This window comes from Ambystoma mexicanum, chromosome 10 (genome assembly GCF_040938575.1).
Source record: "Ambystoma mexicanum isolate Mex_15411 chromosome 10, UKY_AmexF1_1, whole genome shotgun sequence".
NCBI lineage: Eukaryota > Metazoa > Chordata > Amphibia > Caudata > Ambystomatidae > Ambystoma > Ambystoma mexicanum.
The window spans coordinates 1,574,906,306-1,574,919,668 of NC_090932.1; the positions used below are offsets into that span (position 1 = coordinate 1,574,906,306).

At 46.1% G+C, this 13,363-nt stretch overlaps 1 protein-coding gene across 1 annotated transcript in view; it reads right to left on the reverse strand.

The window, feature by feature from the left end:
• Positions 1-10,147: 10,147 nt before the first annotated feature.
• The window catches only part of LOC138493367 (glutathione S-transferase theta-3-like), a 49,206-nt gene continuing 45,990 nt past the window's right edge, over positions 10,148-13,363 (reverse strand). Inside the window, exon 5 of the mRNA XM_069620413.1 lies at positions 10,148-12,099. Coding sequence (XP_069476514.1) covers positions 11,902-12,099 — 198 coding nt within the window. The 3' untranslated portion in view covers positions 10,148-11,901. The remainder of the gene's footprint in view (positions 12,100-13,363) is intronic.

Consider the following 13,363-nt stretch of genomic DNA (forward strand, 5'->3'; position numbering starts at 1 on the left):
GGTGTGGCAGCCATAGTAGCCAGGGGGCTGCAGATAGTAGGGCTTCAGATATGTGGGTGGGGCCCCAGACCATCTGCCCAGGCCAGGATCACAGTGAACTTGAGAGGGGCCACAGGATTCAAACCATGCAGCCAGTAGTCCTATGCAGTTTGTATGCCTGAGTTCCTATTTGAGGAGCCGGGATTGATTAGCAAGAGGCACCGTAAATGGTGGCAAAGTTGGCTTCGCTGGTAAGGTCAGTTGGGACCTACTGTGATCGAGTGTATTGTGTCTCTCCACGTTTCAGGGGCAGAGTGGAGGTCTCTCACCCCTAAGGCACCAGTCAGGTGCTAGGCACTGGGTGTGTGCCGCATCCAATGTCCGTTGCAGTCGCGGGGCGAATGAGTCAGCTGCACCACGTGGGGAGAGAGAGAAGCCAGCAGCCGTGGTGCTGAGGGTGGAGGCCCAGCGGCGCTGTCGGGCGACTGCACCAGGAGACAGGGAAAGAGACTGATGAGGACCGTGGGGAACCAGGAGCAGTTGGCTGTGGGGAAGCCCTGGTCACTCTCAGCGAGAAGTCAAGCGCAGAGGGAGATCCAGCGCCATTATCTAGAGCAGCTGCTCCGATGTTGAAACTCACAGTATGATCAGGGAGCTGTCGTCTCCAGTGCTCAGGTCAGCTGGGGCCTCCACATGCTCCGTGGGGCTGGGTCCCTCGCCGTGGAGAGTATGCTGCCTACGGGGGCTTGCCTGCCCCGCTGTAAATAGAGATCTTCAACAGGCCGCCAGTGTCATGACCACTGCTTCCAAGGAGTCAGGACCAACCCAACACCCTTGGAAGCAGGCTCATAACATATACCATTGGCGCCAGCCAGTCCCAATGGGGACCTTTTGGACCCTGTCCTGGCACCGGTGGTGCCAGGCTCATAAAATGGACCAGTCCCGGCACAGGAAGCGCCGGGCTCATAACAAGTGTGAAAGTGCTTGGGTGGACCTACCTGCAGCAGACCATGCTGCTTACTTACCAGCAGAATGATGTTTCATTCTCTTCTGGCAGGGACTACTTTTTCTTCTGGGTGGGGCAGGCACCACTTCCTGGATCTTTGATGCTGGAACCCTTCTGGAAGCAGGAACTCTTTTTTTCCTGGGCGAGGCTGTGGAAGGAGACACCTAAGCACTCCTGTGGGCTATTTAAACCACACCCGATTGGTGCAACGTGCTTCGCGTTATTCTGCATCTGCAGCAGGACGCTCACCGTGTCAGCTCCAGGGAATCTTCAGCTCCGGATCCTGTGAATAAGAAAATTACCTGCTGGAACCAATCTGCAGTCCTCAGCAACTCCTGCAAAAACAAAAGGCACAGGTTAGGCAAAAGCAAGGTTGGTGCTTCAACTTACCCGATCCATCGGCAGCATCCAAGGCGTTTTTTCTGCATTTCTCGTCCGGCATCGGGCCTGCAAAGACAAAGAACATTGGTTACTAACGCTTAGTTGCAAAACGACTTACCTGCGTTACGCTAGCCCCAACTCTGCTCGCGCCGCATTCCATCACCTGTAAAGACAAAAAGAGACATTAAGGTGCATTCTACAGCCCTAGAGCAGCCTTTCTTCTTACGTGCCATCCTATTCTCCATCTTCTTGCTTCGTTCATTGCCACGAACCGGGAAGGCATCTTCTTTGGCACCGGCAGCAACTGAAAAGGAAAAAGACATAGACATTAAAAGAGAGCAATCTAAAAAGAACTTTAATACTTACAAGTCACGCTCATGCAGCAAACGGCGGCATCGCTCTCAAATCACCCTCTGCAATCAAGAGGCTGAACTCGAATCCAGTGAAGTAACTGGACCCAGCGCCCCAGCACAAGACGCAGGATGGAGAGCCCGGCATTCACCTATTTAAGGTGAGCGCGACTACCACCCAGGACCACGGGGAGAGAGGGAGAGAGGGGCTTGGAACTTCTCCCAACCTTCCAGCCACTAATACCTAGATTTTCTACTTGCAGACACCTCACCCTTCGGGTCAAATTTTCAGTGAAGAAGGGGCCTAATCCGGGAGCCAAACGAATCCTACGCCTAACGCTGAAGACGGTTTCACCGCCCAGTCAAGACCCGCGCCTCCGAGGGAATCAGGTGAGCGTTACAGAACGCGAAGCCTTACCACATATTTCCCGCCCAGGCGCAATGGAAACTTCAGACACAGACCAATTGGCCCAGTTACTTGGGGAGTTGAGGGCAGAAGTACACGCAGCACGCCAGGAAACGAATGCCTTAAGGAGGGAGTTAGTGGTCTCTAAGGAACGAACAGACGACTTGGTTAGACAATTGCTGCAAGCCCAAGCGGGACAAACTCCTCTGCCTACTCCTAGTGGGAGTCATGTTCCAACGACTTCTACCAATCCGGTGCACATTAATCTACCAGGAAATGTACCTTTGGCTCCGCCCGAGCGCTTTTCAGGTGATCCGAAAAGATTTGCTGTGTTCATCAATCAGTGTCGCTTGCATTTTTTATGCAGACCCGCCGCTTTCCCAACGGACCAGGCTAAGGTGGCCTTCGTGCTCTCATATCTTAGTGGCAGCGCCGCAGATTGGTCTATTCCTTTAGTGACTCGAGATGACCCTGTTCTTCATAACTTCCAGGATTTCCAAGCTAGTATGGAAAAATTGTTTGCAAGACACTCGCAGGGACAGGCCCTGGACAATGAACTTCTTTCACTACGACAGGGCAATCAAGATCTTCTGGCCTACATTGCATCGTTCAACAGATTAGTGGTTGAAACCGGATGGCCTGAGGACAAGAGAATCACCCTTTTCTACAGAGGACTGCGTGGAGAACTTAAAGACGTTCTGGCTCGGGTGGTGAATCCTCCACAAGACTGTTCCGAATACATCGACCTGGTGGTTCAATTGGATCATAGAATACAGAATCGGAAGGCCGATCGTTCCAGATTTGAAACTCGAGTTTTTTCTAGACCACAGAGTTCAGCTAAAGGAAATGATACCGTGGAACACATGCAGATTGGGGTTGTGAAAGGACCTCTAACCCAAAAGGAAAGGGAAAGAAGAAGACAATTGCAATTGTGCCTTTATTGCGGAAACTCGGGACACTTCCTTCGAGATTGCCCAGTGAAACCAAGGAAGAAGATAGTAGGAGCTTCTGATAAAGGTGCCGAAGGTTCTGAGTCGGAAAACGACCTCGCCCGACAAGTGTAGAGGTCCGCTTGCCGAGCGTTAAAACCAGTTCTTTGACCTCGCATTTCATCATGCTCATGGTCCTCGTGAGTCCAGAACAACCTAATCGTATGCATGCCCTTAAAGCATACATTGATAGTGGCGCAATCGGCAATTACGTGGACTGTGAATTGGCCGCCAGGATGAATCTATCTCTTTGTCCTAAGACGGTGAAAGATGTCATCACCACCGTGGATGGTACGGAAATAGCTTCCGGACCAGTAACTCACACCACCATGGAAGTGACATTGATAAGCCAAGATGGACATCAAGAGAAGATCGTGTTTGACGTGATCAAGGCTCCGCAGTTTCAAGTTATCCTGGGAATCCCTTGGTTGGAGAAGCACAATCCTCAAATTGATTGGCGAGCAAAGACAATCCGGTTTCCAGAATGCGCTCCTACCTGTTATCCTCAGCCCCTTACTAAGCTGGCAGCAACTACTTTTGAGAACCCTCAACTGCCTCCAGAATACCGGGAATTTCAAGATGTCTTTCAGAAAGATCAAGCTAATTCTCTGCCTCCTCACAGATCCTACGACTGCCAGATAGACTTGATTCCGGGATCCACTCCTCCGTGCAGTCGAATTTATGCCCTCACAGAACCTGAAAATCTTCACCTGAGGCAGTATTTGGACCAGTACCTGGCTAATGGATTTATCCGTCCTTCGAAGTCCCCAGCCTCCTCAGCTCTGTTCTTCGTTCCAAAAAAAGAGGGAGACCTAAGAACATGTATAGATTATCGTGCCCTAAACCAGATTACGATTAAGAACAGGTATCCGTTACCATTGATCCCTGAACTTCTTGACCAAGTTAAAAGTGCCTGTATCTACACAAAGCTGGACCTCAGAGGAGCTTACCATTTGGTGCGAATAAAAGAGGGCGATGAATGGAAGACGGCCTTTCGTACTAAATATGGACTGTTCGAGTATCAAGTAATGCCCTTTGGATTATGCAACGCACCGGCTGCCTTTCAGTATTTTATGAATGACGTCCTCAGAGAGCTCATTGACGTGTGTGTAGTTGTCTATATAGATGACATTCTGGTCTACTCGTCCTCTGAGGCGGAACATCGAAAACATGTCACAGCAGTACTGGAGAGGCTCCGTAAACACAGACTTTTTGCAAAGCTGGAGAAATGCGTTTTTCATGTCACTGAGGTCGAATTTTTAGGATTTATTTTGTCACCTAATGGAGTCCACATGGACTCAAGGAAAGTGGACGCTATCATTAAGTGGCCCTCACCAACGTCTGTGAAAGGTGTTCAAAGCATGTTGGGCTTCGCCAACTTTTATCGTAGGTTCATTCCAGATTTCTCTCGAGTAGTCCAACCCATTACAGCCCTCCTTAGAAAAAATAAACGTTTCGAGTGGTCGACAGAGGCTGAACAAGCTTTTCAAGAACTAAAAACAAAATTCACCTCAGCTCCGGTTGTAAAACATCCTCGTCCGGAACTCCCCTATATCGTTGAGACCGATGCTTCCAGTCTCGCAATGGGAGCAGTGCTTTCGCAAAGGGACCCAGAGACAAACCAGTTACACCCAGTGGCATTTTGGTCCCGCAAATTTTCGGCTCCCGAAATCAACTATACCATTACAGATAAGGAACTTTTGGCTATTAAGTCCGCCTTTAAAGCCTGGCGGCATTATCTCCTGGGAGCCCGACACACAGTCACCGTCATTACGGATCATCGTAATTTACAGTACCTTAAATCAGCCAAAGCTCAATCCTCTAGACAACTTCGCTGGGCACTATTTTTCGCCGAATTCGACTTTGTGATAACCTACCGACCTGGCAACAAGAATGGTAAAGCTGATGCCCTCTCCCGAATTGGAGTAGATGAACTCACGACCAATCCTGAACCCATGCCTATAATTCCGGAACAGAGAATCCTGGGTTTGGTTAATGCACAATCCATTGAAGACATTGAAGGTACAGTTAAAAAACTTCTGACTCCAGCAGAGGTGCAAGACTGGCAACTCAAGGGAAAAGACTTCACTACGGATAAGAACTTACTATACTTTCGAGGAAGGTTATATCTACCTTGTACCGATTTACAAAAACAGGTGATCTCATGTTACCATGACTCCTTAATGGAAGGACATCCAGGTATTGCCAAAACGTCAGAAAAGATAAAAAGGCATTTTTGGTGGCCGTCTTGGAGAAAGGACATTAAGGATTTCATAAATTCCTGTGGTGTGTGCGCCCAAAGCAAAAGCCAGAAGGAGAAACCAGCAGGCCTCTTACAACCCCTAGACATTCCTCCACACCCGTGGCATACTCTCTCCATGGACTTCATCACGGATTTACCACCATGCTCCGGATTTAATACAATTTTAGTAATTGTGGACCTATTCTCGAAAATGGCTCATTTTATCCCATTGAAAGGGTTACCCACAGCTTCAATTCTGGCCCGAGAGTTCCTCGAAAACATCGTTCGGTTGCACGGCTTTCCTTCAGTTTTAATCTCAGACAGAGGAAGTCAATTTATTTCCCACTTCTGGCGGACTTGTTGTCACCTAGCCCAAATTGATGTAAGGCTTTCAACCAGCCATCATCCCCAGACCGACGGGCAGACCGAGAGGACCAACCAAACCCTGGAACAATATTTGCGCTGCATGTTACAACAATCGGAGAGTACTTGGAAAGACATTCTCTGGATTGCGGAGTACGCTTATAATAATTCAGTCCATGCTGGAACCGGAAAGACTCCTTTTTTTCTTTTATATGGAAGCCACCCCCGCACCTCAAATCTTGATCCACTCAAACTCTTGGGACCCCAGCTGTAGATCATCTGCATTCTACAATCACTCAAGCCTTTAAAGAGGCCACGTCTCACCTTAAGCGAGCCAAGGAACAATACAAGAAGTGTGCAGACCTACGTCGAAAGGAGGCCCCTCAATATCTTGTGGGAGATCAAGTCTGGCTATCAACCAAACATTTACCTCTCAAATGACCGCGTACTTTCAATCCACGATACCTGGGACCTTACCCAATCACTGCCATAATAAATCCAGTGGCAGTTAAATTGGGTCTACCTGCCCATATGAAAATACATCCAGTTTTCCACGTTTCTCTACTGAAGCCCATGCAACCTGGAACCCGTTTGACGAAATCTCCAGACCCTATTCTTGTGGACGGAGAACTGGAATTCGAAATACAAGACATCCTAGACTCCAAGATTTCCAAATCAAAACTATACTATCTGATTGACTGGAAAGGTTATGACCCTCAGGAAAGATCTTGGGAACCGTTGGAACATGTTCATGCACCCCGTCTGGTTAAGAAGTTTCATCGAACTTTTCCTGATAAACCGAAACCTCCGGGGAAGACGAATTTGGGAGGGGCCTTGAGGGGGGGTGCTGTCATGACCACTGCTTCCAAGGAGTCAGGACCAACCCAGCACCCTTGGAAGCAGGCTCATAACATATACCATCGGCGCCAGCCAGTCCCAATGGGGACCTTTTGGACCCTGTCCTGGCACCGGTGGTGCCAGGCTCATAAAATGGACCAGTCCCGGCACAGGAAGCGCCGGGCTCATAACAAGTGTGAAAGTGCTTGGGTGGACCTACCTGCAGCAGACCATGCTGCTTACTTACCAGCAGAATGATGTTTCATTCTCTTCTGGCAGGGACTACTTTTTCTTCTGGGTGGGGCAGGCACCACTTCCTGGATCTTTGATGCTGGAACCCTTCTGGAAGCAGGAACTCTTTTTTCCTGGGCGAGGCTGTGGAAGGAGACACCTAAGCACTCCTGTGGGCTATTTAAACCACACCCGATTGGTGCAATGTGCTTCGCGGTATTCTGCATCTGCAGCAGGACGCTCCCCGTGTCAGCTCCAGGGAATCTTCAGCTCCGGATCCTGTGAATAAGAAAATTACCTGCTGGAACCAATCTGCAGTCCTCAGCAACTCCTGCAAAAACAAAAGGCACAGGTTAGGCAAAAGCAAGGTTGGTGCTTCAACTTACCCGATCCATCGGCAGCATCCAAGGCGTTTTTTCTGCATTTCTCGTCCGGCATCGGGCCTGCAAAGACAAAGAACATTGGTTACTAACGCTTAGTTGCAAAATGACTTACCTGCGTTACGCTAGCCCCAACTCTGCTCACGCCGCATTCCATCACCTGTAAAGACAAAAAGAGACATTAAGGTGCATTCTACAGCCCTAGAGCAGCCTTTCTTCTTACGTGCCATCCTATTCTCCATCTTCTTGCTTCGTTCATTGCCACGAACCGGGAAGGCATCTTCTTTGGCACCGGCAGCAACTGAAAAGGAAAAAGACATAGACATTAAAAGAGAGCAATCTAAAAAGAACTTTAATACTTACAAGTCACGCTCGTGCAGCAAACGGCGGCATCGCTCTCAAATCACACTCTGCAATCAAGAGGCTGAACTCGAATCCAGTGAAGTAACTGGACCCAGCGCCCCTGCACAAGACGCAGGATGGAGAGCCCTGCATTCACCTATTTAAGGTGAGCGCGACTACCACCCAGGACCACGGGGAGAGAGGGAGAGAGGGGCTTGGAACTTCTCCCAACCTTCCAGCCACTAATACCTAGATTTTCTACTTGCAGACACCTCACCCTTTGGGTCAAATTTTCAGTGAAGAAGGGGCCTAATCCGGGAGCCAAACGAATCCTACGCCTAACGCTGAAGACGGTTTCACCGCCCAGTCAAGACCCGCGCCTCCGAGGGAATCAGGTGAGCGTTACAGCCAGTCAGGCTAGGGGGGTGCAGGCTCAGCCCGGGATAAAGCACATGGGGCTGGCATGTCAGCAATGGTCGCGGAGTGAGGGACCACAGCTAGGAGTGTTGGCTGGCAGGGGCAGGATGCCAGTGGCCCCCTCGGATGGGTGTCGTAAGGCTGCAGTCGCTTGCCCCTTCCCCGCAACAGGCCTCAAAGTCTCGACAGCTCCGACGGGCTTTGCTGGATGCAGCGAGCAGATTGGGGTGACGCAGCCTCCCAGCCTGCAAAAATCCAAAGTATCTCCAAAACAGGCTAGAGTCCCGGGCCAATATTCAGGTGGCAATTGGGGGAGGTATGATGGAAGGGGCCCCCAGTCTTCTTTTTCCGAAATCCGACGTACAGTAGCATATATCAGTGCGGATGTCGTCAGCACGGAGCTTCTTATTAGGCAGCCATGCTCCGTCAAGCGCAACAGCACCCCCCCGGATGGAACATATTTTCTTTGTTGCCACGTAATGTTTCTGCATATTTGAAACTCATGCCAGAGAATGATTCGGTGTTGGAGTCATGGAATAATTTGAAACGGAAAAGGGAGTCTGACTTGGGTTGTGTTATTGATGATGGAATCTGGAAATATGTATGGCGTATTGGGCACAGTAGCGAATTGGATATCAAGCTATGACTTATCCATCAGAAAGTTTTGGGATGTATTTTGAATTAGTTATGTACAAAAAAAGGGTAGAGGGGAAGCCTCTTGGATTTTGTGGAAATCATTTATTTATCTGTATGGTAATGGTACATCATGTCTATAACTGAATAATCTGAGTGATTGGATGCTAACATGGGCGCTTTGTATTATTGTGGTAGTTAGTATGTGTATTTGTATTGTTTTGTGTTTGTTTTCTTACCTGAGTGTTAGGAAATTTTGGATACGTTTAGTTTTCTTTTGTTGATAACTTGATGTTATTGGAATAGGTTTTATGACCCCAATGATTGTAAGTTTATTTAGTTTATGAATATTTTTTAATATGGGGCATGATTGAGGTTTAATAGTTGTATATGATAAGATGTGTAGTTATTGAAGTAATTAATCGCTTGTATTATAATCTTACATGTACTTGTTTGAAATTGATAAAGAAAAAAAAAAGATAATACCAAACTTATACTCGTCCCCCACATAGAGCAAGTCCATAGCAATCTCTCCCGCAGATTGAGCTGCCCAGGTTTTCTTTGCCGAAGATGTTAGTTCTGTGCATGTCGAAGTGGTTGCAGGGCATGGTTAAATGTTTTAAGGTTTCAATTTGCATGCCATCTCTGCAAAATCGACATGCTCCCTTAGTCTCATCTTGATTTGCACACGCCCAGTATTCAGGGTGACCTTATTTATAAGAACCAAAACAATAAAACCACATATCACGGCATCAATCATGGTGCAAGAATTCAACATATACAATTAAAATGCCATCAAAGAAAATGGGGGCGGGGAGACAAAAATATATTCATTAGATGCAGGGATACATTTTGCAAAATACTGAAGAAGTATCAACATAAAATGCTGTATGCCCAAGACTATCCATTGTTCTCAATCTATAAAAGATTAAAGAGAATTTGGTGAACCTGATGCACACAAAAAAAAATGGTCAGGTCCAACCACCTTTCACCTTATCTACAATCTACCAGTAACTGTGCCACTAAGTAGTGTGAAAAACCAAGAGACTCAAACTCCTAGACAGGAAGAGAAGAAGACTGCCTTCTGAGAGAAAAATATAGGTTTCAGAGAAGTTCAAGTGTTAACTCATATTTCATGAAGGTAAAGACACACCACAAAGTGTGGGTCTACAAGCAGTCCAACAAGACGCCGACTTACCCTCCATCATTTACAGACTGTGCAAAACTGCCAGCATGAAGCATACGACATGATGTCACAAACATGTGACATCATCACAGTGATTTAGGAAATCAGAGCAGCTGGACAGGCTGGGACTTGACTGGGATGCCTGATAAGGAACATTGCATAGAACAATATATCCAACAATGCTCAATCGGAACCAGAAGCTTCCCAAATAAATGTGTCACCATATCACTGCGTGTTTCACACCAAATGTCAAATGTGTTGAATGGGTATAAAACAATGTTGAACATAATTCCAAAAATATTAGTGATAATTGAAAAACGTGCAAACGAATTTGGCATAATGTCTCAGCATGTACGACCCTTCTGTGTATTAAGGAAGGAAACTCAAGGTAAAAATTGTCAACAAGTATATTAAACTGCTATGGTGATACATACTAAAATTGTTTGCTTACCATTATGTGCGATAAACCCACAAACACTTCATAAAGTATGACAGAATAAGATACTAGAGTTAACAAATATAAATGCCTTCAATATTGCCTATGGGTGAAAATGCGGTCCACCATGGGGATTAACTGTAAAAGAAGTATAGACACTCCATCAGTTTAGCTTTGTTCACTGCATCCACATGAAATCAAAAACAGTGAAGAGGATAATCCATTATACACCCTCTACTAGAATACAAATCAAAGAACCAGATATCATGAAATGAGTCAAACATAGCACATTAAATTGCAATCCTCATTCATCCCATCACATCCAATCCGTCGATCCAAAAGATCTCTCATTGATCAAATTTTTGTGACAAATTGTCATAGGATCTTCACTGGTGGACTGTCTCTAAGATTTGGAAACTAATTTGGGAAATGTTGTGACTTTGTTCCAGCCAATGTCGAGCAACTGAAGAATTACGATTTCTCGTCCGAATATTGGATCAATTCTCATTCGAGCATAGTTTACACGGTCTTGCTGATTGTCCCACATAATATTTACCACACGGGGGAACAAATCGAATAAATGATATTCGCAGTGTCGCAAGTGGCGTACTGGCATAACCAAATCGTCTTAAATGTCCTGGGATAATGAACAATGTCACCCTTGACTCCATAACTGTGTTCGGTAGAGTGAATGCATGGGAAAGTGCCAGTGCATTTTGAATCTTAATGGAACTTTTAAAATCCGTATGTACCAACATGTCTGAGACTTTTGCTGCGTTGGTATGCAAAAATATGCAACGCCTGAAATAGATGTTCAACTCTGGGGTCGCAAGTCGGAATACTCAAATGTTTGTTAATAATAGAAAATGTTTGTACTCTGTATTGAAAACTTCGAGACATAAACCAATTCAGATTCTGTGGTGCTAGCTTTCTGGGTACTCTCACGTAATTTTTCTCTTGGAATCTGCCCCAACCTTTCTGACCACCTCAGCCATGTAGCTTCTGCCGATGAACCTCTGGCACATAATGTCTGATTGTAATGAAAAATCATCTTCAACACTGACAATCTGTTTTGCTCGTAACATTTGGCTAAACGGCAGGTTTTTTTAATCAAGCTTGGTGGGTGGAGGAAACTCAAGCAATGTAAGAGATTATTTCTATCAATAGTTTTCCAGTAAATATTCGTAGTATACATTTAGGTAGAGCATACGTTTTTTCTGGGGCAGTGGTTCTAGCATTTTTTCTTCAATGAAAAAGCTCACTGCTGGAAACCTGGTTCCGTCAGTGACATGGAACCAAGTGGCCATCACAACCCTTGTAGAATCTGGGCCTATCACGGGAGCAGTCTGCCATATTAATAACATGCTCCTACCTAGAGAGATAACCAACTGGAGCGAAAGGCCAAAGGTCAAAAAGACACCTGCCCAGCCCAGAATACTACTCTTATCCCCAGAAAAATACTTGGATTCTAAGACCTCTTTTATGGCCCATATCCCAAAGTTGAGTTGTTCAATCTTTACAAGTGGCATTTTCACATTTGGTGGTTCTTAAAATGTAAGAGGTAATCTATGGCTCAGAATGGTCTCAATCCCTCCAACCTATGGTCTTCTGAAAAGGTCCATTGCTAGACATGGTGGCGTTTAAGGCTAGTTAGTTATAGAACCCATCATCATGTGCTTCCGGCCACAGCCATTTTGTTATTTTTTGGATGACCTGAAAAATGTCACTTGAAAAGGTGGAGCTTGGACTTCATCCGTTCTGCCACATGTGGCTCCAGGGGTTCCCTCTTCATCTTCGTAACATTCAGAATAGCCTTGTGTGCCTCTTGGAAGAGCTCTGTGCCCAGTGCAGTCTCCACACGCTCACGCCAGGCATCCAGCTTCGGGCGGTCCTTGAAGATATCCACCCCGGATGCAACAGGCTGTGTGGAAAAAAGACAATATGTTAATTCTCGTTAAAGCTTGTAATTCATTTTGTATTGGAGCTGTAGAAAACATGAATGAATAATATGGATTAATCTGACCTTCCCCGATTACCTCGATTGTATTGAAGATCAATCAATATGAACATGGAGTGATGCATTTCGCGCTTTCCTCTCCAAAGCACGTTTAGATAGGCTGCTAAAATACAAATATTCTAGATGGACCTACTTTAATTGCAGCAGCCCTTTTATCTTCGTAGAAGGGGTCCCATGTGTTAATATCCTCGCAAAAATATCGCGATACAAAAATATCGCCATATTATTGCGGCGATATTGAGCCATGGACCCTACAGGGGACACCCCCGCAACCCCAGCATTATTTTTAAACGTGCGGGGGACACCCCCGCAACCCCTGCTCCCACAAATTATCCCCCCCAAAAATATTGCCTATGGCGAGACACACGACCATATATTTGGTGGGGATAATATGTAGGGATACCGTAGAAGGCCTACGACAGATCAGGGATTGGATTTTACACACATTGCCAAAATTATTACTTCCCTTTTAGCAACTTCAACTTTTGATTCTCAGCTTTAAGTTCTTTACTCTTTTCATAAACCACCTGTACACAGATTACTGACCGCATTTAGAGGTTTCCGGGATTAGACATATTTATATTACATTTCAATGTTTTTCAATTTTGATTTTGAAATTATAATCTGGGCTGTCCCCCACCTGCAACTATTTAAATAGTTATTTGTGTGCAGGTAGCAGCATCTGCAGTGAAGATGCGACAGTCGTGTTGCGACATGACTGCTGCAGATGTCAGGACATACATCCCAGGAAATCCAGGTTGGGGTTTGAGAGACAGGAGTGTGGTTGCCTGCCCTATATAAAAGGCATTCCTCTTTCTACAAGAAGAAACTCCCTCCTGGCGCCAAGTCACCACAATCCCAATGCCTTTATCACATTGTATTACCCAAATGAATAAAGTTAATCCATTTGATGCTGGAGGAATCAAATACAGAGATGAAGCCATGACCTCCAGGATGGACACAGATCTCAGAGCAGTTGAATTATCCCACAGGTTGCATAGTCTACCTTTTAACCAATATCTACATATTTTTGCAACACAAAACCAACACTTTAGTTGACATAAAAAAGTCACTTTTGCATGGAGGCTCTGCACTTTTGCATGGAGGCTCTGCAGAAAGGTGGGTGGGGGACGGGGCGAACGAGCACAGAGTCTTGCTTCCCCTCCCT